Source organism: Nelumbo lutea, chromosome 7, assembly GCF_056320005.1.
Source record: "Nelumbo lutea isolate HS-2025 chromosome 7, American lotus-T2T, whole genome shotgun sequence".
In the NCBI taxonomy this organism is placed as follows: Eukaryota; Viridiplantae; Streptophyta; class Magnoliopsida; order Proteales; family Nelumbonaceae; genus Nelumbo; species Nelumbo lutea.
This window is the reverse complement of record NC_142690.1, coordinates 20,683,566-20,707,632: the sequence shown is the minus strand read 5'-3', so window position 1 is coordinate 20,707,632 and position 24,067 is coordinate 20,683,566. Positions and strand designations below refer to the sequence as shown.

Sequence of the window (24,067 nt, the reverse complement as noted above, 5' to 3'; positions counted from 1 at the left end):
GAGAACCACAGAACTGAAGAGAATGTCGAACTGTTCTATCCAGTCGATCAGTCCTTTATTTATAGATGAATATGGTACAAGGTACAAGAAATTACTGGGATGCCCCTGATTAGTGATGGGACACCCAGATGACTTAAATCATTAAACAGGATTAGGCCCAGGCCCACTAACACAAGCCCAGTTACAAGATAAGTTAAACATAAGAATGGGCTAATAAGAACTCTTATCAGTCGAACATCACTCTAACATTCTAACAGGCTTGTGTATCAGAAAATGCATTATTTGACCCTCTCATCGAATGTATTCTTAGAGTCATGTTTCTTGTAAACCATTTAAATTTCTTCATTTCATATTTGTAAGACCAAATTACTGACTCTGGTCCTTTCAACCATCCTACCACTAGCTTAGAATCACCTTCAACCAACAAATATCCTATGTTTAACTTATATGCAATCTGAACTCCCTGCAAAACTACCATCAAATCAACCCTTACAGAGTTCTCCACTCCCATCTGACCCAAAAATAAAGCAATAATGTGCCCTTTCTCATCTCATATAACCCCTCCAGGTCCTAAGGGACCTGGATTGTCGTGACTGCTTCTATGAAAATTTAGTTTCACATATCCTTCTAGATGCATCCACACTGTGGTTGCTCTTTCCTTTCTAAAAGAGCTTCTTTCCACCACAACCCAATTTCTCCGAAGGTCATCAAAGGAGAATAGTGAGGAATCCAATGTATTAGCTCTATTGTCATAAACTCTTTTACCATCTCCCTTTCTAGGTGCATTTATTTCTTGGTAGCGACCAAATCAGAGTTGCTCCAATCTGCACATTGTTCTTCCCCTTTCATAGGCCAGATGAAAGTAGATGGGTCAAACAGAAGGTTTACCTTTGTTGGGAAATTCCACCTGCTCCAAAATAAAGAAAAAAACCAATCCCAAATGTTTGCAGTGAACGGACAGGAGATTAGATGGGGATAACAACTCTCACCATTAGATCTACAAAAGATGCACCAATTTGGGGATAAGCACATAAACAATCTTCTTCTTTGCAATTAATCCATAGTATTCACCTTCTCGTGACACATTTCCCAACAAAAAGCAGCTAATTTGAGGGGTATCAGACGACACCATACTTCATTGGGATGAAAAACCTGAGGAGAAGCAGGCTGGTAGAGAGAGTTGAAAAAGGAGACACAAGAAAAGAGTATCTTGGCTGAGGAGCTCAAATCCTTATGTCATGACTAGAAGGATCCAAAAAAGTTTTGCCTAGTATTTGCAAAAGATTAACCACATAAGCAGTCTCATCGTCCCTAAACCCTCTACAACTTTGCAAATCCAATGTTATAATGCTGCATCAATGGTGGGGTACAAAATTTACAGCTCAGAATGAATTTCATGTCACTAATCCTTTGGTGTTTTTTTTTTCGTTCAAAGTGAAATAAATCTTTGTTTTCGAATTTTTCAGAACTATATAGTAACTATGCATTTTCTTGTTAACAGACAACTGTGTTGTTTCCACATGCTTCAGATTTTCCTTCTTTCACCGAATTGGAGAAAAAAGCAATTGTATATGCTTTATTTAACCCCAATGGACCATTTGGGTAAGTACATGTAGATACCCATTAATTTTATTATTCTTTGTTATCACATGTAGCTTCAATTATTCCATGTAACTATATCCTTTTATATAGTGAAAATTTGGTAATTCTATGGACGTCTCACCTAACAAGGTCTGAGCTTCTTTGCATGAGGGATGGTAATTGGGTTTCTAGTGCTGTAAGTTGTAATCAAGACAAATTATAGTGATTTACTTTGTATATCTATATAACAATGAGTTAAAATAACAAGCTTTGTTTGTTGTGCAGGTTATGAACTGCGTGATGGATGTACTAGTGCATGAACAGTTAGCTAATGGTTTGGTAAAACGTCATTACTTTCCCTCATATTTTGCGGTAAGTTTTCAATTCTTAATCAGTAAGATGACTTACCATTGTCTTATCAACCAATTTTCCTAATTGTAAATGCAGGAAAAGATTCTAAAAGATGAACCCCCAAGTCTAGAGGAGTTGAAAGCTTTTTATCAAAGTCTACTTAAATATGATCTGTTGCAATGTGAATTGGTATGTCTTGGATAACTCATGCAATAGATAAATTAATTTGAAGTACAACTAACTTTAATATTTTGCAAACAGTTATTCATTCCCCTTTGCGTTGACTCCCACTGGTTCGTATATGTCATAAATCTAAGGGATAAGAGAGTGGAGGTTCTTAACAGCTTACCAATGGATGGATTCACTATAGAGCTGAAGTATCTTCTTAGAATGGTTTGTATTGCAGTAAATATTGTTTTAATTGTTCTTGTCATCACCTATTGCCATGTGCTAATCAAAGGTTGGGTTTAATTTCTAGAAAGAAACTTGTAACGACATACTGAGTAGCTTGAGTGGAAGACCCATGGCAATTACAGAATGGCCTGTGCTACTTCCCGAACTTCCAATTCAAAAATCCGAGTAATTGATTCAATAATTGATGTATTTATTATTAGCTTTGGCTGTTATATGGAGTATTGGGATGGACGGTTAATGAAGTCCTTTGCACAGGTAATTGAAAATAAGCTCCAAATGTTTTCTTTATTTTTTTTATCCCTTAATTTATGGAATTTTTTTCTTAACATTTATGTTTGACTTAATATTGTTTAACTTTTTGAAAATATAGGATGATATCCCATACTTCCGCATGAAGGTTATGGCTGATCTATTGTTGCATCCAGAAAATAAGGTATTTAAAGCAATTAAAAATGATTATAGTCTTCATATATCTCACCATTTTTTTAGAAGAGGTAAAGTATCAATTCATTAAAATAGATAAATAAAGTTCCCATGTACAACCAGGGGCTGTACAGTGGAGAAGTACAAAAGCCAGTTTGACCACTATCCCATTTGAAATTACAAAAAGGTTTTCAAACTCAAAATGGGAACTAAAGAAAGAACTGTCTATGGATACTTGTACTGATGACCAGGAAAACTGCTTCCCCACTGTTTTTGAATCACAAAATTGGTTGATTCATGATATATTAAATGGAATTGACTCAGAAAACTGTTGTATATTGAGCCTAAAAATTAGGCCACTTTAGATTATGCCATCTCATATCATATTGTTCATTATACTATATTAATACATGTATGGTATTTCATACCTTCTCAACCTCCCTCTGAGCAACATACCTGGGAGGTTGCTCCATAAACACTTCCTCCTAGAGGTCACCATGGAGGAAGGCATTCTTCACATTCAACTGAAATAACAATTGATCATAGTATGCTGCCAAAGAAATAATAAGACATACAAAGCTCATCTTAGCAACTCGAGATGTGTCAATGTAATCAACACAATAAGTTTGGGTGTAACATTTTGCCACCAACCATGCTTTATACTGCTCCACACTATCATCAAGCCAATGCTTAACTGTGTAAACTCAAGGACAACCTGCCTTGTTTCCAAGAGAGAGGAGTGAGATCCCAAGTATGATTAGTCTAAAGAGCATGAAATTCTTCATCCATTGCCATCTTCCAATTTGGTGAGACCAGACCTAGGAATAGTCATGGAGGAAACAAGAGACACAAACTTCCCATAGGAATCAAACAGATGAACAAAGGACCCCCAACATTAGAATGGACAAGAACATGGACCCATCTTATGCACATGTTTTGGACAATAACTAAAGGACTTGACACTATTATTTTCTCTAGGAACAAATGACACTCGACTATGCTTGCCAACCTGAAACGGTTCATGTTGCAACTCAGTAATAGACGCTAAACTAGGAACTAACTTCTTAAGAGCAGGAAGTGATAGATGGTCCAAACAAAAATTCCACTTGACCATCATCCCCCACTCTAGAACCTTGAAAGATGTTTGTCTCATCAGTTTATTTTAGCAATCCACTAAAAATCTCAGCCACCAACATAATAACAATTGGAGACAATGCATCACCTTGATGAATCCCTCTAGTAGCCTTGAAAATAAAATCCTTAGGTGATCCTTTTTGTAAATATCGTGGAAAGTTTCCACAACACAAATAATTGCGATGCTTTCAGCAACGTTTAGGTACCCTTTATGCTAGGAATTGAAGCTTGGCCTATTAATTTGACTTATGATCCATGTCTTTGTATTAGAATGAGGCCACACCCCACTTTCTGTAGTACATTTCTTCCTTTATACCAAAAGAAAAATGGATTGAAACTGCTCTTAGTTTGGTTCTGATTGACTAGTCATAAGGTTACCAATCTCTAATCATGCTCCTTGAAGAATATAGGTAATGACATATGTCATTGCTTCTTTTTTTTCGTAGAATGGTTTAAAACCAGAGATGTATGGTGCTCATCTGTCCTGATTAAGAAACTGTAAGAACCTTTCTATTTTGAGTAGATTAATTACCTCAGCAGATTGTAATCATGATGCAACTGCCAACTTGTTCCAATTAGGGTAAATTACATTCGGTTCATGATCATGCACTACAATAAACAGAATTTTTTTCGTTCTCTTGCATGTCTCTCTCTATCTATCTATCTATATTGCATTAGTCATTTTATCCGATTTATTAGACTAATTCATTGAATTCAATATTTGTATACACTTACGATAAGTTTTAAACAAGCGTGGACCCACGATGAGTGATGCATGCACGGATTTATGATAAGCTCAAAGCTATCACAATAGGTCCACGACAAATGTGGAATTATTATAGATTGGGAATAAATATTAGATAGATGTACATCTTTAAATTACACGACATGATGAGATTTTCTGTAGGCCTAATAAAGGCGTACCAGCTAAGTAATGACGTCACCCATGCCATGTTGGTTAAAAGGATCATGAAAGGAAATAGCACACGTGGATTATGAGAATCCTTAAACGAAAGAAAAGTTTATCCTTGAAGTATCTCATAAGACACGTGGCAAAATCTTAGCAGTGCTCCTTGATAACTAACAACGAATCCAAGATTCCTTTTCCTAGTGGGAATTAAACACTTTTGGCTCTTTCATTTCGGGACTTCGGGATCTCTCCTTATAAATGGGGGTCAATTTTCTAACAAAATCATCATTCTATCATTGTCATTTGCCCTAGCCTTTAGCCTACCTCCTACATCCGGTCTTCCTTTGTCTTTCAAGGAGACTCTTGTACATAGTCTCACCACCACACTCACAATTTGATTACATGTAATTGAACTCAGACTTTTGTTCTCTTGCATCTCTCTCTCTCTCTCTCTCTCTCTCTCTCTCTCTATCTATCTCTCTATCTATATATTGCATTAGACTGTTTACCTTATAAATTGATTTATTAGACTAACTCATTGAATTCAATATTTGTATAAACTTACGATAAGTTTCAGACATGCGTGGACCCACGATGAGTGATGCGCGTGCGAATTTGTGATGAGCTCAAAGCTATCGCATTTTTACAACAAATGTGGAATTACTATAGATCGGGAATAAATATTAGGTACACGTGCGTCTTTAAATTACATGCGTGACGAGACATTTTGTAGGCTTGATAAAGGTGCACCAACTAAATAATGGCATCACCCATGCCACGCTAGTTAAAAGGATCACGAAAGAAAATAGCACACGTGGATTATGAGAATCCTTAGACAAAAGGAAAGTTCGTTATTGAGATATCTCATAAGACATGTGGCAAAACCCTAACAGTGCTCCCTGATAACTGATAACGAATCCAAGATTCTTTTTCCTAATAGGAATCAAACACTTTTGGCTCATTCCTTTCGGGACCTTGGGATCTCTCCCTATAAATGGGGGTCTATCTCATAACAAAATCATCATTCTACCATTCTCATTTGCCCTAGCCTTTAGTATACCTCTTGCATTTGGTTTTCCTTCATCCTTCAAGGAGACCCTTGTACATAGTTTCACCACCGCACTCACAAATTTGATAACATGTAGTTGAACTCAGAAAATGCAAATCTCAAGCAGAAATAGTTTAACACATTTTGTTGATAAAGTTGAACAAACATGAATACATACTTGAAGCAATGAGGAAAATCCCATTGTATCACTTGTTGAGCATGCCTGAAGTAAATAATGATAAGGCTTTATTAACTGAATTGGTGCATAGATGGGATATGCATACAAATTCATTTGTTTTGGGGGTCAAACATGTTGTTCCTTTCACAGTAGTTGATGTTGGTTTAATATTGGGACTCCTTGTTAAGGGAAAATTTGTAAATTTGTATATGTCACACGTAACCACCACATTACAGGAAGAAGTTTTTAACAGTGCAATGGTGGAATGGAGTGATCTTGAGAGAAATATTGAAGATTTATTGAGCAAAAGAGGGACAAAGTTGGATAGTTATATTCCAAATATTTTGGTATTATATATATTAGGGCAATTCCTCTTTACTCAAAGTCTCCACAAAATTGAGAGCAAGTGGTTTAGATTTGCTGAGATCATTGATGAATTAAAAGAATATGATTGGGCAAGTGGCATATATAGGGAGTTGGTTAAAAGTTTGAATTAGTTACCTTTGACGTTGTTGAAAAATTCTATTGCTAAGTCTGGATGGCTATGTGGATGCTCATTTATCCCTTATAAATTGAGGAAGAAGGTTGTTTATTTATTGGCTCCTTGTGAATCTGAATTTAACAAGACAAGCAACAAAGACCCCAAAATAGATGCCTACAGTACATAGCCTATAGGGAACAATGAGAAGGTATATTAAATTATTTAATATATTTCAAATTTCAAACTACATGAATTAACATGTTGTATTTGTATTGTAGATTTGTAGGTTATTGATGGCAAAAGCCTTTGGAAACATTATCTAGATAAAAAGCATTACAAAGAGCCATCTATCAAACATTAAACATTTTTTGACCAACCCAATCGAAAGGTTAACTCCCATTGCAATAAATTATATTTAATTACTTATGAATTATCTCTAACATACTTCCTATAGTGCAATGAGAATGTTTGGACGGATGATGAGAAGTAATTTGATTGGTTTTATTTTGAGTTAATAAGTTATCTAATTCTTACTTTGTAGGTTATAAATGCCTATGGCAGCTTATTGATTGAACAGGCAGAATAGCATTTAAATGAAGAAGAATACAATCCATTCTTATATTTTCCAACATATGCCCAAGTAAAGTGTTATACGAATATAATATATATTAGGATAAAATGTGTGTAAGGCTTTTGAAATAGCTCTATTGTATATTGCAGCAACTTATTCTACATGAGCCCCAACGAGTGGAGCCTTTCATAAGATCATTAAAAGAATGTGTCTATAGTAAGGTCTTTGTACCAATTCAAAGTGATAACCATTGGTATCTGTCTGTGTTTACATTACAAGTATTTATTGTTCTAATTTACTGCCTTTTCGCAGGCAAAGTTTTATAAACAGAAACTCATTCGTTGTAGGATGGAACAATGAATGGAGAATGGAACTATATGCAAGCGTTCCATCCTAAAGCGGCAATGGGTATCATTCTTAAACAAGTTATGAGTGTTTTTTAAATTAATTTATTTATATTATTATAAGTCTTATGTGTTGCTTTGTTCTTTATAGCACCGATTGTGGTGATTTTGTGATGAAGTATATGGATTGTCTATGTCGAGGTTATGTCTGGGATTTCAACTTGGTATAAATATAATTCATAGCAAGGTTTTAAAAACTGACCCGGAAATGGAACCGTTCTAGCTACTAGGGTTTTCGGATCAGTGGTTCAACCATCTAGGTCGAACGGTTCGGGCAGTTTGCATTAGGGCAAGATAGCAAATAGTATATGAGAGAAAGAGAAAGGAGGGGTGGAGAAGAGAGTGTTTTGGCGGCTGAGAAAGAAGAGAAGAAGGAAAGAAAGAAAGGAAAAAGGAAAAAAAAAGGAAAAGAAGATAAAGAAAAAGGAAGGAGGGAAGAAGAAGGAAGAGGAGGAGAATGGATTTGACGCTCACCGACGATGACAAGATGGCAACGGCAATAACAACGTAGATGACAGATCTGAGATTTGAGATACAAGTTCTCAGATCTTAGATCTAAGATTGATTTTTCGTTTTTTCTCAAATCTAGATCTGAGATTTGAGAAAACTACAACTTCTTCTTCTTCTTCTTCTTCTTCTTCTTCTTCTTCTTCTTCTCTCTCAGTCTCTCTGGATATCAGATCTGAGTTCGTGTCTCAGACTCAGAGTTTCTCCTTCTCTGCAATTTTTCAAACTGCGAACCACTGTCTAGGTCAAACGAATCGACGGTTTGACCGCTTAGGTAAGCGGTTTTCTGACAAAGTCAACGGTTTTTGACCCAAGAGTGGGTCAGGGGTGAAATGGAACTAATTGCTTAGACGGTTTCTGAGTCGAACGGTCCGACCGTCTAGGTCAACGATGGTTCAAAAACATTGATTCATAGTATTGTTTTCCAACTTTTGACTGTGTTTTTTAAAAGAATAATTATTGTTAAATGATGTCATTTTACCATATTTTTCCAATATAGTGACTTGAATTAATGCATGGTTTTTAAAACCGGCCTAGAGACTGAATCGGTCAGGGGTCCGATTATCGAGTTGGACGATCGACCCATTCTGACATAAAATAAAATAAAATAAAAAATAGTTAAAACCATTCAAACGGTTAACCGCCCGGTTCAACAGTTTGCTGACCAAAATCAATGTTTTTTTGAGAAAATCCGGTTTTGAGGGGAAACGGACCTGACGGTTCTTGTTTTTTCCAGTCAGACCGTCTGGTCCAGTCCGTTTTTAAAAACAATGAATTAATGTACTCTGTTGGAAGATAGCTGGTGCGATATTGAGCTCAAAAGTCGACAAATTGCTGCATTAGCTATAAAAAGTGTTGATGTGCCTCATAGCTTGATGCTCAGTTTGTCGTATGTTCAAAAAGATGATTAAAAAGAGGGTTTCTAGCATATAAGGGCAACTTTTGGGGTTTAATATCAGTAAAAGTAATATATTTAAAAATTTTCAAAAATATGTTAACTTTTTAAAAATAATATCAATGAAGGACAAAAACACTATTCATCATCTTCTTCTTGCCATTTGTTCACTAGAGTCGTCGTTCGCTGTCATCCATTGCCGTCCGCTGCCTCCACCTCCGACAACATTGCCGGAGGTGGCCGGTGGCAAAGGTGGCGACGACAACGCTGGTGGTTTCTCTGTCCAATGCCGCAACCTCCGCCCTCGCCTCCGCCTCCAACAACGTTACCAGAGATGGGTGGAGACAGAGGTGGCTGTGGCGGCGGGGAGAGGAATGACCACCACCGCCACCACTGCCACCTCCAGCAATGTTGCTGGAGGCAGAGGCGGTGGCGGACGGCGGACAGCAGCTCTGATAAACAAATGGCGAGAAGAAGTTGAACAATATTTTTGCCTTTTATTGATGTTATTTTTAAAAAGTTAATCTATTTTTAAGTTTTTTTTTTAAATATATTACTTTTATTGATACCATTAACAAATGACGTGTAAAAGGTGTATTATGAGGAAAATCTAATGAAGTTTTGGTGTTCCTGTAGGAAATGTTAAATCCAATGACCAATGCAGGAGATGTATTCTAAGGAATGTCTACTGAAAGCTTTGGTGTCTTGTTTAAATTTTGGTCTACTAATTACAAGAGATGTATCAGATCCAATTGGAGGAATATAACTACTCCAAAACAAGATTAACCACTTCCTTCCACGAGCAATGTTAAACAAGCGTGCATATCAAATTTTGTTATCATGTTCTGGCTCATAGTAGTGCATCATTCACATGAGTTAAAAGTTCTCCTTACAATACAACCCACATGCATAGAAATATAGGATTCTTGTAATTTGTTGCAAATTCCAAGATTGAATTGGTTGTCACGTTTATATGATTGATATAATGTGTTTATACAAATGGCTTTCGTTGTTAGACTTTATTTGCTTGTAGTGCAACTGAATTTTCCACCAAATGAATAACCAATTTCGTTGGATAGCTGACATGTAGCAGAGACCTGACATCTATAAACCCATAAAGAAATCTTCCATCCAGAAGGCATGCTTTATCGAATGATTTTACTAATCTATTTCTTGATTATTATCTTTTCGTTGTGTTATGGAGTTTATTACTATTTTTAATGAATTAGTAGATTTTATTAATTGATTTGGCCATGGGTGTCTTAATATATATATATATATATATATTATAAGGATTAGACGTTCAAATATAATACATCTTGTGGTTTAAGGTTGATAGCTTTTTTCAATTCTTAAAAACTAAGAAAATTTACAGAACCATGTGTGGCTAAATTAAATTAAACTTTAAGCAATTTCACAATCAATCTTCAAATATATATTACAAGAATTAACAACTCAAGTACTAAGAGAGACATCGTTACCTAACCCCTATATCTTGTGATTTATTGCTGATAACTTTTATTGGTTTTTAAAAACCAAGAAAACTTGTTGAACTCATTTGTGAAAAAAATTGGTTCAGCTTTAATTAATTTAGGCAGTAGTATCTAAATATAAATGGTAAAGTCAGTAACCCAAGTACAAAGGGAGACATGGTCAATTAAATCGTACATCTTGTGATTTAGGGTTTAGATCTTTTCTGGGTTTTTCAAAACCAAGAAAATACATCGAATACACATGTAGCCAAAATAGACTCAACTTCATTCAATTTGGGGGAAGCCTGGGAAAAATAATTCAGACAGGGATGATCGAGGGTTCATAACCCTTCTCAATATCCAATGACAACTTGAAAATCGAAAGAAAAAAAAAAAATCCTTCACCCTTAGCACCCTTAGTGAAGGAATTCCTGTTCTAATTCAAATCAGATTGAAACTTGTATTTGATCAATGGTAGTAATCAGAATATTGTTATACAATTTGAAAGTTCTAATTAACACTTATTTAATCTTTGAAATCATTGGCTTCCATATAAACATTTACCCACAAGGGCCAGGCGGAGAGGAGCATAGGTTTTTGCATTTCTTCCTCCTCGAAGAAAACCACAGGGTCTCCCCATGAAGAGAAAATGCCTTAATGTCTATAACAATCCGACCAGGCCTGATCAACTTCCAGACCAAGGAGGAACACAAGCAATTTGCAAAGGATCAATATGGATAGCCATGGGATCAGGTTCGACTATGGAGGCTTCTCCCATTCTTTGGTCCACAAATTTACAAAGCTTTTAAAAATCAAGAAAAGTTGACAACTTCCTACATGCCCCAATTAATCATATCTCTGGTTCACAAACCGCAGGGTTATATCCATTTATGGTGAAAGTTTGAAGGAGTTTTGTATGTGTGGATTTACTGTTACATGCATATGTGGTACTACCAGCCTTGATATATGAAAAATGGAGTTTTCCATTGGTTTATGGCTTTCAGAACTACATTTGGACTGAAAGTATTATGAGTCTAGATAAAGCCTCAAAAACAAGTATAGGCACAACCTTTGTCAGATTTGTCTACTTAAAATTCTGACACAATTTGGCAATTGTTCTTTCACTTTTATAAGTGCTAAACAACCAAATGCATATATTTTGTGCATAGAGAGCTTCTCCAATAACTGTTCTCTCAAGTACATATTTAATTTTCAAAAAAGGAAACAATGGTCTGTTTCATGAAAAGGTTTCTTATGTTTGTCTGAACTGGTTACAGTTGTTCTTGTAATCCATAAATTCATTTGTGGAAATCTCCACTTGATGCTTAGCAGAAATCTTGTTTTGGTAGAGATATGTCAGGTTTAAAACAGGGTAAACATCATATGAGGAAGTAGCAGAGTTTTTTCTTGTAGGAGCAGCAGATGCTTAAGTCCAAATTTTATTTGAATATTCTAAACAATACAGTAAGATTCTATCCCATATTGTCATTCTGGGAAACTAGAGCTTCTGACCTTGTCTCAAATATATCTCATTTTAAAAGGCCATCCTATTGAGGCAATCAGTAGTGTGTTAGCCTAATTTGATTAGAACACAGTCAAACTGACCTCGTCGCCCCTTCTGATTCTTCACATTACAGAACAAGCCCTAAAGATATGCTTGTTTCTAGAAAGCAAGTTGGTGCAAAATGCCAGATGACCCAGCAGTTGTGAACGGTAGATTCTTTGTGGTGTGGCCAGTGGGACACGCTTTTTCTTTTTCTTTTATTTTTTTTTTGCTTTATGGGTTACACAACAAGGGTAGCTCATCCCCATCCTCTTAACCCCCAGCCCTGGTGGCAGCTAGGGGTATTCACGGCTCGGTTTATCGAACCGTGGGGCATATTTTGTAACCAAACTGGTAGTACCGGTTTTTGGAAAATCGGTAACCAAAATCCATCGATTAATCGGTTGACCGGATTGGTTAACCGTCGGTTTTTTAATTTTTATAATATATTATAAATATATATATATATATATAATAAAAAAGTATAAATATATATAAAATATTATATTTCAAATAATAAATAATATATCATATGTTATAAATATATATTTATATATGTAATGCATATTTATTAATTTATAATATATAAGAATATATATAATATACATAAATATATATATATAGTATAGAAATATATGTATACCGGTCAGTTCGGTTGACCATTGGTTTTCTATATTGGTTAATCGAAACCAAACCGATACCTTCGGTTTTGTTAGAACACCGAACCGACCAGTTTGATTAACCGATTTTTTTGTTCGGTTTTGGTCAGTTATTTGTTTTTTTTTTTTTTGCTCACCCCTACTGGCAGCGGGATTCTATCCCAAGTCTTTGCTACAATAAAATCAGAGATCCTACCAATTGAGCCACAATTAGTTTGCCTCACTTGCACCCTGCTCTGTCCCACCCGTGATTACCCTTGTCTAATAAAAAAAATATGGGTAGCAGGCATGGTTTTCAAAATCAGATCGGATCATATGATCGGACTGGAAAAACTGGGAACCAGTCAGGTGACTAGTTATTTTTTACCCCAGAACCGTTATTTTTCCAAAAATCATTAATTTGATCAATAAACCACTAACCCAAGCAATTGAACCGTTCGAACCATTCAATAATTTGGCCAGTTTTTATTTTTTTAAATATTTTATTTTTTTATCAAAACAGGTCATTCGTTCGGTTTGAAAAACCTTGGTAGCAGGTGTAAAATGAGTAGATGAAAGGGCGGTTGTAGAACGAACAATTCATTCTGAAAACATTTATAATTAATTCAACCACATACAATTGGGATATGGGATATGGATTACATCATGATTATTATTTTTCAACCCCAAACTTTACTCGGGTGGAAAGGTGGCCACCTAAAAATATTATTAACCATTATGATGATGAAGTCCATGAACAAAATTTCAAAGAAATGGGAGCAGTTGTAGAATTAGTAATTAATTCGAATTAATAAACAATTCAGATGTATATTAGTCCTACATTGCATGCGGAGACCGGAATGCCCTAGACCATTTCCTTGGCTAACCTCCATAAATAACAGGGTTCACATTCAAGCTTCCTCATCCATCAACCAAGTTATCTGTTCTGTCCAGTTCTTTATTGAGAAAAAAAAAAAAAACAAGTGAAAAATGGGTGCTCAGATGCTCGCAGTTGTTGCCCTCTTGGCGCTTCTCTCTCAAGCTTTAGCCTCTGATCCAAGTCCTTTGCAAGACTTCTGTGTTGCCATTAAAGACACCGACTATCCTGGTACATTTTGTCCTTTGTTTTTCTTCTGTCTATTACACAAACTACATACCAATCGTTAAAGACGCTTCAAATTAATGTTTTTCATTCTTTGCTATCACCTGTTGTTGACAATTTTGTTATTGTTTTCTGAACAGTGTTTGTGAATGGGAAGTTCTGTAAGAATCCAAACTACACAACAGCAGATGATTTCTTCTTTTCCGACCTTGACAAGCCCGGAAACACATCCAACCCTGTTGGCTCCAAAGTCACTCCAGTAAATGTGATGCAACTACCTGGTCTCAATACTCTTGGCATTTCCTTGGTCCGCATAGACTATGCTCCCTATGGTCTCAATCCGCCCCACACCCACCCCCGAGCCACCGAGGTTCTGGTTGTGTTGGAGGGCAGACTCTACGTGGGCTTCGTCACCTCCAACCCGGACAATCGCCTCTTTACCAAGGTCCTGAACAAGGGAGATGTGTTTGTGTTTCCTGAAGGTCTCATTCACTTCCAGTTCAATGTGGGGCACACCAATGCGGTTGCCTTTGCCGGTTTGAGCAGTCAGAACCCTGGTACAATCACCATTGCTAATGCTGTGTTTGGAGCCAACCCACCCATCAAAGATGATGTTCTTGCAAAGGCATTCCAAGTTGACAAGAAGGTGATTGATTACCTTCAAGCTCAGTTCTGGATGGACAACAACTAAAACAAACAGCACTACCTAGAGATTTTAGTCAGAACCTATATATAATAAATGTAAGCCCTTTTCAGACTTCAAACAAACACAATTCATTGTGTAAAATTATGGGTGGTAATGTCGTGGCCCACGCTGCTGCCTCCCTTTGGTGTGTCATTTTGTTGGTTTGTTCTTGTTCCTTCTGATATTGAAGAACTTTTCTACCAATAAGGAATATTAGTAATAATATGAAGAACTTTTTTATATTTGTCCTAAATATGTGAAGACTATGATGAATTTTTTAGGCTTTCTGTTTGATTTCCTATTTGAAAATAAAGAAACCAGGGTCCGCCATATATTGGACAACCTAGATTGATTATATGTTGAGCACCTTTCACATTGAAAGGTATAAAGATCCACTAGCCAAAAGGAACATTAATGTTTTCAAACTGGACCATCCAGCCGGTTGAATTTATTAAACCAGGGAGGAGACCCATTTGAGTTGAACTGTTGAGAATGGTTTTTGCCATTTTGATGTTGAAACTTGAAACGCCTGGTTTAATCAGAACACAAGAATCCTGTTTTGATGAAAACCCAGTGTTTAACATATAAATTGCCTATAGCAAAACCTAAGTACTAACTAATAACCAAATAGATCCATACTCGAACCTACTATGCAAACTTAGTCACAAGGGAAAGCGTATTCGCCTTCCACCCCTTAACACTACATATTCAATCCTACTCACAACCAATTCATTTTCATTTTTCTTTAGGAAACATAATTTAATCACCCTTCTATACAAGTTAACATGGACGTCTTTTAACAGCATCACATGATCTCTAAGTGATGAAATTAAAGAATTCCCACCGCCCCAAAAAAAATAAATTATAAACAATCACCCTGTACTTTGGGATAATGGCACTTAGCCCCTCAAAGTTTACTTTGCAAAAAAGGACCCCCTGAACTGTGGATTCTAACGTTTCATTCCACTGCTTTAAGAATGATCATTCCATCGATGATTTGAAAACAATTTGTGCTTTAGAAATGTTGTTTTCATTAATTTATACTTATTGTTGTTAGCCCATGGAGTCTTGAATGGGCAATTTAATAATTGTATTTTCACAATCAACCCCGTTAGCATAGGGGGGCAAGGTGATGGAATCTAGAAATTCAGGGTGGAGGGTCTTTGTGTCCAAACAAAGTTCAGGATGCTATGCATTATCACCCCAAAGTATAGGGTGGTTACCTGTAATTTATTAAAAAATCAATTGTTATTTTATATAAGTAAATGGAAGGGAGTGTAACTTTCAACAAAAAAAAAAATGAAAAACAAAAACAAAACAAAAGTTACAAGCTTTCTATTTTACTTTTTTTTCCCAAACCTGTTTGGGGGTCGGTGTAAGGCCCGTCTACCCCAAAACAGAAACTGTAGGAGTGTATCAGAGTCACTTTAAAATATCTATTGGTCAATATGGACTAATACGTTGTGTTCGGAAAAAAAGCAAAGAGAAGATCATTTTCAAGAAATCAAATCTAGCTTATTCAAGCAAAATAAAATTATTTTAAGAACAACAAGTGACAGAAATAAGCAACTTCTTTTCAAAAAAAAAAAAACTAAAGCTGGTTTTTTCAAGGAAAGATCACAGCATTCTAAAAACAGTAGCAAGTAGCAGAGTGCAGACCAAATTTTAGTGAACAAAATCTGAAACATACAAGCTTTCTAAGAACAGTATTGAGCCACAAAATCTGCCCTGCTTTTAGGAGAAAGCCATCTTTTAAGCAATCATTTGCTCAAAGAGAACGAAGATATCTTCAAGAGTAGAAACAATCTTCCAACTCAAGAGAACAGAGCACACATAGCAAGTCATCTTCTTAAAAAGAATAAGGGTCTGTTTGGTTTGCAGTTGGAACCAGAACTGGAATCAGAATCGAGATCTTCCGGATTTGGAATCGGAATGGTCCATTCCCATAGTCTGTTTGATTCAAAAAGGAATGAGAATGGGAATTAGAATCAGCAGGGATAGGATTTCATTCCCAAGGAAGGGGCGGGGAATGGCCATTCCCTCAAATGGGGGAATGCCAATCCAATAGAAATGAGAATGGGATTCTGATTCCACCTAACCAAACAGTTAAAAATGGAATAACCCATTCTGATTTCGATTCCAGATCCCTATTCCCGCAAACCAAACAGGACCTAGACCTGGTTTGTACTCAAAAAAGAAAAAAAAAAAAGTGAAGACACTCTTTGGAGTGGCAGCAAAAATATAATCATAATTTTTTTTTGTGAAAATATAATCATAAATTCTTTCAAACCTGACCAACCTGCACAGGCCCAACCAACCTGAGCCCGAGCTCAGCCTGAATTGTGTTGGATTAAGCGTGGGTTAGTTCTGGCTTTATATACTTGGGCTTGACTTTGGGTTGGGCCAAGCCCAAGCCTAAAGTTTACATCTGAAGGGGCATTCACTTTTGGGATTTTGAGAGGGGGGAAGTTGGTTTGACCAAGAAATCCATGTTTTTTTTTAATTTATTTATGTGGGGACCATAGAAAGTTTATTTACCCATCTCCAAGTGGATAAATTATTTCCCATCTTGGGAAAGTTGCCAACACTTGGATGTGACAAAAATGCCCATTTTGATAATGTAATTTTTATGGTGAAAATAGTCATTATATTATTTAGTTAAAAAATAAACACACTTACCCGCACAAATAACTTGCCCAAAAAGTGAAGAAGGCCTTAGAGTTTGAGCCTTGATTAACCCTCAACCTACCCACCCCCCAAGATGTACCTTTCTATATCGTCCAACTTCTGAATCTCGCATAGGTTGTGATTTTCATTCATTTGTGTTCACTTATATAACAAGAAATTTGGATAGAAGATGCATAAGGAGGCATGGAGTAACTTCATAGTTTTCATTCTAGATCCTTGTAGTTAAATGAATGAAAACTCAAGTAATTTTTCCCCTTATTACAACAAAAAAAAAAAAAAGTGAAGATCCCATATTTTATTCCATCTTTCTAAGCAATACAGTAAAACTGTATCTAATAATGTCCCTTTGGAAATTTAGAGCTTCTGACCATGTCTCAAGTATCCCTTTTAAAAGGCTATCCCATTAAGGCAATCAATGGAGCGTTATCTTTGGAAACTGATTCTCAAAATGGTTCCGTGTACCATGGTTCACTCCCCTCCAAATAGGAGGGCACGACATCAAAGCCATAGAATCAAGAGTCCGGTATGGCCAGTGGGCCGAGTGTACACCTGCTCTCCTGCACCCCGGATTCCCAATGTAATACCAAAGAAAAAATGTTGGTAGCAGGTGTAAAATGAGTAGATGGGAGCGGTTGTAGAATGAGTAACTAATTGTAATAAACAATTATAATTAATTCAACCCCAAGCTTTACAGGTGGAGGGGCTGCTACCTTACAATATTAATGATGATGATGATGATGGGAGAAGTTGTAGACAGAGAAAAAAATTCTAATTAATAAACAATTCAGGTGTGTAGTCCTAGATTGCATTCCAAGATATCAGAATGCAGTACTAGACCATTTCCTTGGCTTACCTCTATATAAATAGCATGCAAACCTCTTCATCCATCAACTCACCAATTTGTTCTGTCTAGTTCTATATTGAAAAACAATTACAAGTGAAAATGGGTGCTCAGATGCTTGCAGTTCTTGCCCTCTTGGCCCTATGCTCTCAAGCTTTAGCATCTGATCCAAGTCCCTTGCAAGACTTCTGTGTTGCCATTAAAGACACCGACTCTTGTGGTATATCCACATTCTGATGACTCTGTATGCCCATTTTCTTTCCTTTGTTTTTCTTCTGTCTATTACACAAATTACATACCAATCACAAGTTGTGCAACCCTAAATTTCCATATATTCAACAATTAACATCATATATACAATGCTTTATGTTGACAGCAATATTCTTATTTTTCTCAACAGTGTTTGTGAACGGGAAGTTCTGTAAGAATCCAAACTACACAACAGCAGATGATTTCTTCTTTTCCGGCCTTGACAAGCCCGGAAACACATCCAACTCCGTTGGCTCCAAAGTCACTCCTGTAAACGTTATGCAATTACCTGGTCTCAATACTCTTGGCATTTCTGTGGCCCGCATAGACTATGCTCCCTACGGTCTCAATCCGCTCCACACGCACCCCCGAGCCACCAAGGTTCTGGTTGTGTTGGAGGGCACACTTTACGTGGGCTTCGTCACCTCCCACCCGGACAATCGCCTCTTTACCAACGTCCTTAACAAGGGAGATGTGTTTGTGTTTCCTAAAGGTCTCATTCACTTCCAGTTCAATGTGGGGCACACCAATGCGGTTGCCTTTGCCGGTTTGAACAGTCAGAACCCCGGTACAATCACCATTGCTAATGCTGTGTTTGGAGCCAAGCCACCCATAAAAGACGATGTTCTTGCAAAGGCTTTCCAAGTTGACAAGAAGGTGGTTGATACCTTCAAGCTCAGTTCTGGATGGACAACAACTAAAACAAACAGCACTACTGCTCTTAATTATAACTTAATAAATATAAGCTCCATTCCTACTTTATTGTGTTTGGACTGGACGATCAAACTGGAAAATCGGGAACTGGTCCAAAAACCAATTATATTTCACCCTAAAATCGCTTTTTGGCCAAAAACCATTAATTTGGCTCGCGATCCGTTGATCTGGATGACCGAATCGTTGAATTATCAACCTAGTAAAGGTTACTATTGGAATAAATAACCATGGATCCATACCCTTGAACATTTTCAATTCAATTTAGGGGTACTTTTGGAATAGACAAACATGGGTCCATAACCTTGAACATCTTCCACTCAGTTTAGGTAACCATGTTACTATTTTCATGTGGCAAAACAAATCATTCTTAGGGGGCATTCTTTTTTTTGGATTTGGAGAGGGGGAAAAGTTCAAGAATCCCTTGTTCTTTTTTCAATTTCATGTGGGGACTAGGGAAAGTTTATTTTCTTGGGTACCACTTACCCATGAAAGTGATACCCATCTTCTAGGTAGGTAAATAACTTTCCCGTATAGGGGAAAAGTTACCGACACTTGAATGGGACAAAAATGCCCCTTTTAATAATGGAACCCCCCTCTCGGGTTCCATTATTAGGGGGAAAGTTTACTTTCTTGCATTTTTGTTTATTATTTGTGGGATTGGTTCTCTTCTTTGTTTGGTTACAAATGGAACCCCCCTTCTCGGGTGTGTTGAATTTTTTTGACTCTAACTTCTTTCAAAAACCAATGAAAAGGGGCAAGTATCGTGGAGAATAACAATAACTGTCATCCTATGGTCAATTTGGGAAGAGAGATCCAAAGAAGCACTTGTGGAGGTTGTCACCATCAAGGTTATGCACTGGCTGAAAGTACATCTCTTCAAGAATTTCTCCTCAAAGGACTTAATTAGAAATTGGAGTGTTATAGTTATATCCTCGCCTTCCTCCCCTGTGGCACAAGTTTGTTGGTACCACCACCTTAGTTCAGGGTGAAGCTAAACTTTGATGGAAGTTCCCTGGATAATCCAGGTCAGTTGGGAGTTGGGGGTGTGTACAGAAACGAGGAAGAAAAAGTCTTGGCCCTTTACTTGGGCCCAATTGGGGTGGGGGATTCATTAAGGGCATAAGTAATGGCCTTACTTCAAGGTTTGAAACTGGAAAAACAATGGGGAATGCAACAATTAGAAGTGGAAGGGGACTCCAAGCTGATAGTAGGGTGGATGCAAACTGGAAATCTGGGAGTGTGGTCTCTTAGACAGCCTCTAAGAGAGATTATTAGCTTAGCAAGGGAGATTGGAGTGCATTTTAATTGGGTAAGAAGGTCAGAAAATGGAATGGCTAACACTTTAGCTAAGCAAGGAGTTAATAGGGAGGCTTTGTTTTGGACCAGTTCGTAAGTATTTGATTTTCTTTTTCCATCTTTTCAATTATCTATTGAACGTTACTGTTTCCTATAAAAAAGAAGAAGTTGAAGTTAGGAAAAACATGGACTTAATTCTTTGTAGAGGGTGGAGAGCTTGCCAGAAAAGTTTTCCTTGAACTTGAAGAAAGGGAAAATTCTAAATTTCCTGATTGTAATATTTAGGAGGAAGCTTGTATAGGGTGGGTGCTTTGAGAAGATTTCAGAATTTTTTAGGTTGTAAAGTGTATAAGACAACAATTTGAGTTAAAGCTTTTTTTTTTTCTCAAATCTGAATTAAAAGTTTCCTACAGAAGATAAATTGCACGTTTAGCAACAGACTTGTTTAGCAACTGAATTAAAACCTTCCTAGAAAAAGTTTTCCTTGAACTTGAAGAAAGGAAAAATTGTAAATTTCCTGATTGTATGTTTAGGAGGAAGCTTGTATAGGGTGGGTGCTTTGAGAAGATTTTAGAATTGTTTAGGTTGTAAAGTGTAAACAGCAACAATCTGAGTTAAGGCTTTTCTTTTATCAAATCTGAATTAAAACTTTCCTACAAAAGAAGATAAAGTGCTTGTTTAGCAACAAACTTGTTAACTCCTTTGGTGCTATAAAAACTTCAGTTTCTAAAACAACTCAATTTTAGTTAAAAAGAAGAATGCCTTTGACATCACTTTATCTAATAAAATCAGTCAACTGGAAAAGCTCGTAGATTCCCTGATGAGTCAGAAAATATGGGTACTCACGGTCAAGGTATGGTGTTATGCAAGCCTCCATTTTAACATTCCACACTGCATCTGGATCATCATCTAATATGCATTGAGGTGGTTGAGTGCCAGGTTCCCTTTCCATGTAGCAGTCATTTGTTAGTGGTTTGACCCAAATGACTGTCTGGTTTCTCTTGGCAGCAATTTTCCAACACATTTGGTCTACAAGAGCACTCATTTCCCTCCATATTCCGAGATCTTCTTCATCTTGTGCATATGCTTCAGATGACGAATAAGCAAAATAACCCCCTGGCCTTAGCAACCTATCTAGCTCAAGAGGATTTTCATCTCTTTGGAGCCAATCAATCCTATAGTGAGAGCAGTGAACAAACTCAAATGATCTGCTAGGATAAGGTAGCCTCCTTGTCCCCGAAACACCAAGATATGCAGGAATTCCTCTTTCTAGAGCAAACTAGAGACCATAAGTATCTTAAATACTTAAATATTTTTATTTTTTATTTGAATGAGTGAAAAGTAAATTAGTTGTATTTCAATATAGGCAAGATCCATAATCAACAAATCTAACCGCTTTAAATGAACAGTTAACCATACAACAAGAGCAAAGAGCTTTGCATGAGTACACGAGGAATTGATAAATATACAAATTTGATTTGTTCATTATACTTTTTCATTTTTGTGTATGTTAAAAATAATTACATATTGTTTCCATGGTAATACAAAATAGAGAGTGAAGCTGATGATGTATCATGTGCGAATGTACTCTATGCAACATAGGAAAAAAAGATGGAATACCAGTAGATGGTATGAATTTGAATTAGTAATAGTTTTGTATACTTATTTAAATGGTATGAATTAACAAGTTGTTTTTATAAAAATAAAAAAAACTGAAAAACTAACGAACCGAATCAATGGTTAGCTAAACCAATTAACTAGTTAACCGACCAGCTTTGATTTGGTTTTGGTTACCAAATCGGTACTACGGTTCAGTTTGGAAAATTGACCCATGGTTCATATGGTTTCTCTTTGCCCCATTACCCAAACCGAGCAATTCTAGAGGGGTGCAGGACTCTTTAAAAGCCCATGGAATGCCAATCACACCTTTTTTTGCCCCATTAATTTAGGAAGAAACTTCCTTTAATATCTGATAGTCCTAGCCTCTCTTGCTTCCTTCTTTATTGGTTGTGGATCTTATATTTTCCCTCAATTTTGAACAGTAAACCTCTTTGTCTCTCTTATTTTTGGATACTAAATAGGGTCTCCACCCCATTTTCACTTTTGAAACGTCATCTCTCCAAGTCATAGATTTGTCTATCTCCAAAACACATAATATCATGCATTTATTATATTGAACAAAAATAAGTTTTATACATAAGAAATAATTTTACCAATGATGGAAATATAATACAAAAATTTAATGTCAACTTAGAAATCAAAATGTTTTTCTTTTTAGATGGTGGATTAGTGTATTGAGTAAAATGATACTAAAGACAAACAAAAATTTAGTGTGATTAGTAAAAAGTATTTTATATAATGTAAATGAATTATATAATTTAAAGGGAAAATTTATAGTCTGAATCAGTTGCACATTTAAAGTTAGGTTGCAGGTTGATCCAAAAACCAACAAAACTCTAACAACCATTTCTACATTTCAAATTATAAAAACCATCGTCATGTCATTTGAGGCTTATGTGGCTATTGCCAACATGAGACTCAGTCCATGTTGAACATAGCAAAAAGCCAATACCGAAAATAGGTTTTTAATTTGATCTCACACTCCCTCTATCTCTCGATCTCCCTCCCTTCTCTCTCACTCTCACATTCATCTTTCGATCTCACGCTCCTTTGGTTTCTCCCACTCTTCCATCTTTAGTCTGTAGCCAAATCAAAACCTATCTCTCTTTCTATTTCATTCTTCTCCCTCATTCTCCCTCTTGGTCAATATTTCCTTCTCTCTCCCTCAATCTCTATCATTCTCCAATTTGTGTAAATTACATAGCTAAGAGTATCTTGTGAATTTTTATTAAATAGGTGTAATGATTTTTGAACCATATCAAGTTGGTCTCGTTCTTTTATACAATCTAATTAATACTGCATAAGTGTGTAAAAAAAAAAAAAGAACGAGAATGGGAGAGGGAGAGAAACTAAAGTAGAACGATAAAAATTAAAGGAGAGATTGACCGAGAAAGAGAATGAGAGAGATTGATGGAGAATGATAGGTAGAGAGAGAGAATGAGAGAAATTGATATAGAGAACATAAATATAGAAGCCAAAAACCATTTTTATTTATTTTCAAATCACACAGTCGTTGAACAAATAAAGATGACTATGAGAGTGAGAGAGTGTGAGGGAGATTGAGAGAGTGTGAGAGAGTGAGTGAGTGAGAGTGAGAGAGAAATTGGAAACCCTTTTTTTTTTTATTTTCCAATCACCCAACATTAAAAGACAATTTTGGTATAATCTTTTTGTTGTGTCCAATATGGATTAAGAGTCCCATGTTGGTAGCAACCACATAAGCATCTGATGACATGATGAGATTTTTTATAATTTGAAATATAGAGCCAGTTGTCAGAGTTTTATTGGTTTATGGGCTAACTTGTAGCTTAGTTTTAAATGTACAGTCAACTCTGACTATAATTTCCCTAATTTAAGACTAATCATCAAACTTTTCAAAGAAGCTCATGATATCATAATTGAATAATAAATATTTAAGAAAAGATAGAACACAATAAATGTATAGAATTCTGTCAAAAACATTATGTTATATATTTTCTTATGATAAAAATGCATTACAAAATTTAATAACAATATTTGTTATCAAATGTACACAACATTTAAGTTTATTTTTAATTTAAATTTAAATATTCGAGAACATTATGAAAAAGCAACAACAACAACAACAATAACAATAAAAAAAAATAATAATAATAATTGTTATTTGTTACAAGCATTTAAGCCTATTTTTAATCATATTATTACTTTTGTTAATTTTCAATTTCTCTCTCACATGCAATGCATGTGCTTAATTACTAGTAGATATAAATGTACACATGTACATAATAGGTGCCCTTCCACTAATGTTTTGAAAAAAGTACATAGGTAATATTTAAGGGATTC

General features: G+C 36.0%; 2 protein-coding genes and 1 pseudogene across 2 annotated transcripts; all 3 read left to right on the top strand.

Annotated features, from left to right (window-relative positions):
• The first annotated feature begins 1,347 nt into the window (after positions 1-1,347).
• LOC148845553 (putative ubiquitin-like-specific protease 1B) lies at positions 1,348-7,106 on the top strand. The gene is made up of 9 exons (XM_088955879.1): positions 1,348-1,413; positions 1,502-1,602; positions 1,693-1,777; positions 1,867-1,920; positions 2,029-2,121; positions 2,194-2,325; positions 2,440-2,601; positions 2,717-2,779; positions 7,062-7,106. Exons 1-9 carry the CDS (start codon positions 1,348-1,350, stop codon positions 7,104-7,106), a joined length of 801 nt encoding a protein of 266 aa, XP_088812005.1.
• A 6,321-nt stretch (positions 7,107-13,427) lies between these two features.
• LOC148845552 (germin-like protein 8-2) lies at positions 13,428-14,590 on the top strand. The gene is made up of 2 exons (XM_088955102.1): positions 13,428-13,658; positions 13,793-14,590. The coding sequence occupies exons 1-2, from the start codon at positions 13,541-13,543 to the stop codon at positions 14,341-14,343; spliced, it is 669 nt and encodes a 222-aa protein (XP_088811228.1). The 5' UTR covers positions 13,428-13,540; the 3' UTR covers positions 14,344-14,590.
• Positions 14,591-17,968: 3,378 nt separating this feature from the next.
• On the top strand, positions 17,969-18,816 carry LOC148845551 (putative germin-like protein 2-1; annotated as a pseudogene).
• Positions 18,817-24,067: the final 5,251 nt, after the last annotated feature.

Coding starts and splice junctions, on each gene's coding strand:
- LOC148845552 (XM_088955102.1), top strand. CDS start 13,541: ATGGGTGCTCAGATGCTCGCAGTTGTTGCCCTCTTGGCGCTTCTCTCT. Junction 13,659..13,792: donor TAAAGACACCGACTATCCTG/GTACATTTTGTC, acceptor TTTTCTGAACAG/TGTTTGTGAATGGGAAGTTC.
- LOC148845553 (XM_088955879.1), top strand. CDS start 1,348: ATGCTGCATCAATGGTGGGGTACAAAATTTACAGCTCAGAATGAATTT. Junction 1,414..1,501: donor TTCATGTCACTAATCCTTTG/GTGTTTTTTTTT, acceptor TCTTGTTAACAG/ACAACTGTGTTGTTTCCACA. Junction 1,778..1,866: donor GTAATTGGGTTTCTAGTGCT/GTAAGTTGTAAT, acceptor TTTGTTGTGCAG/GTTATGAACTGCGTGATGGA.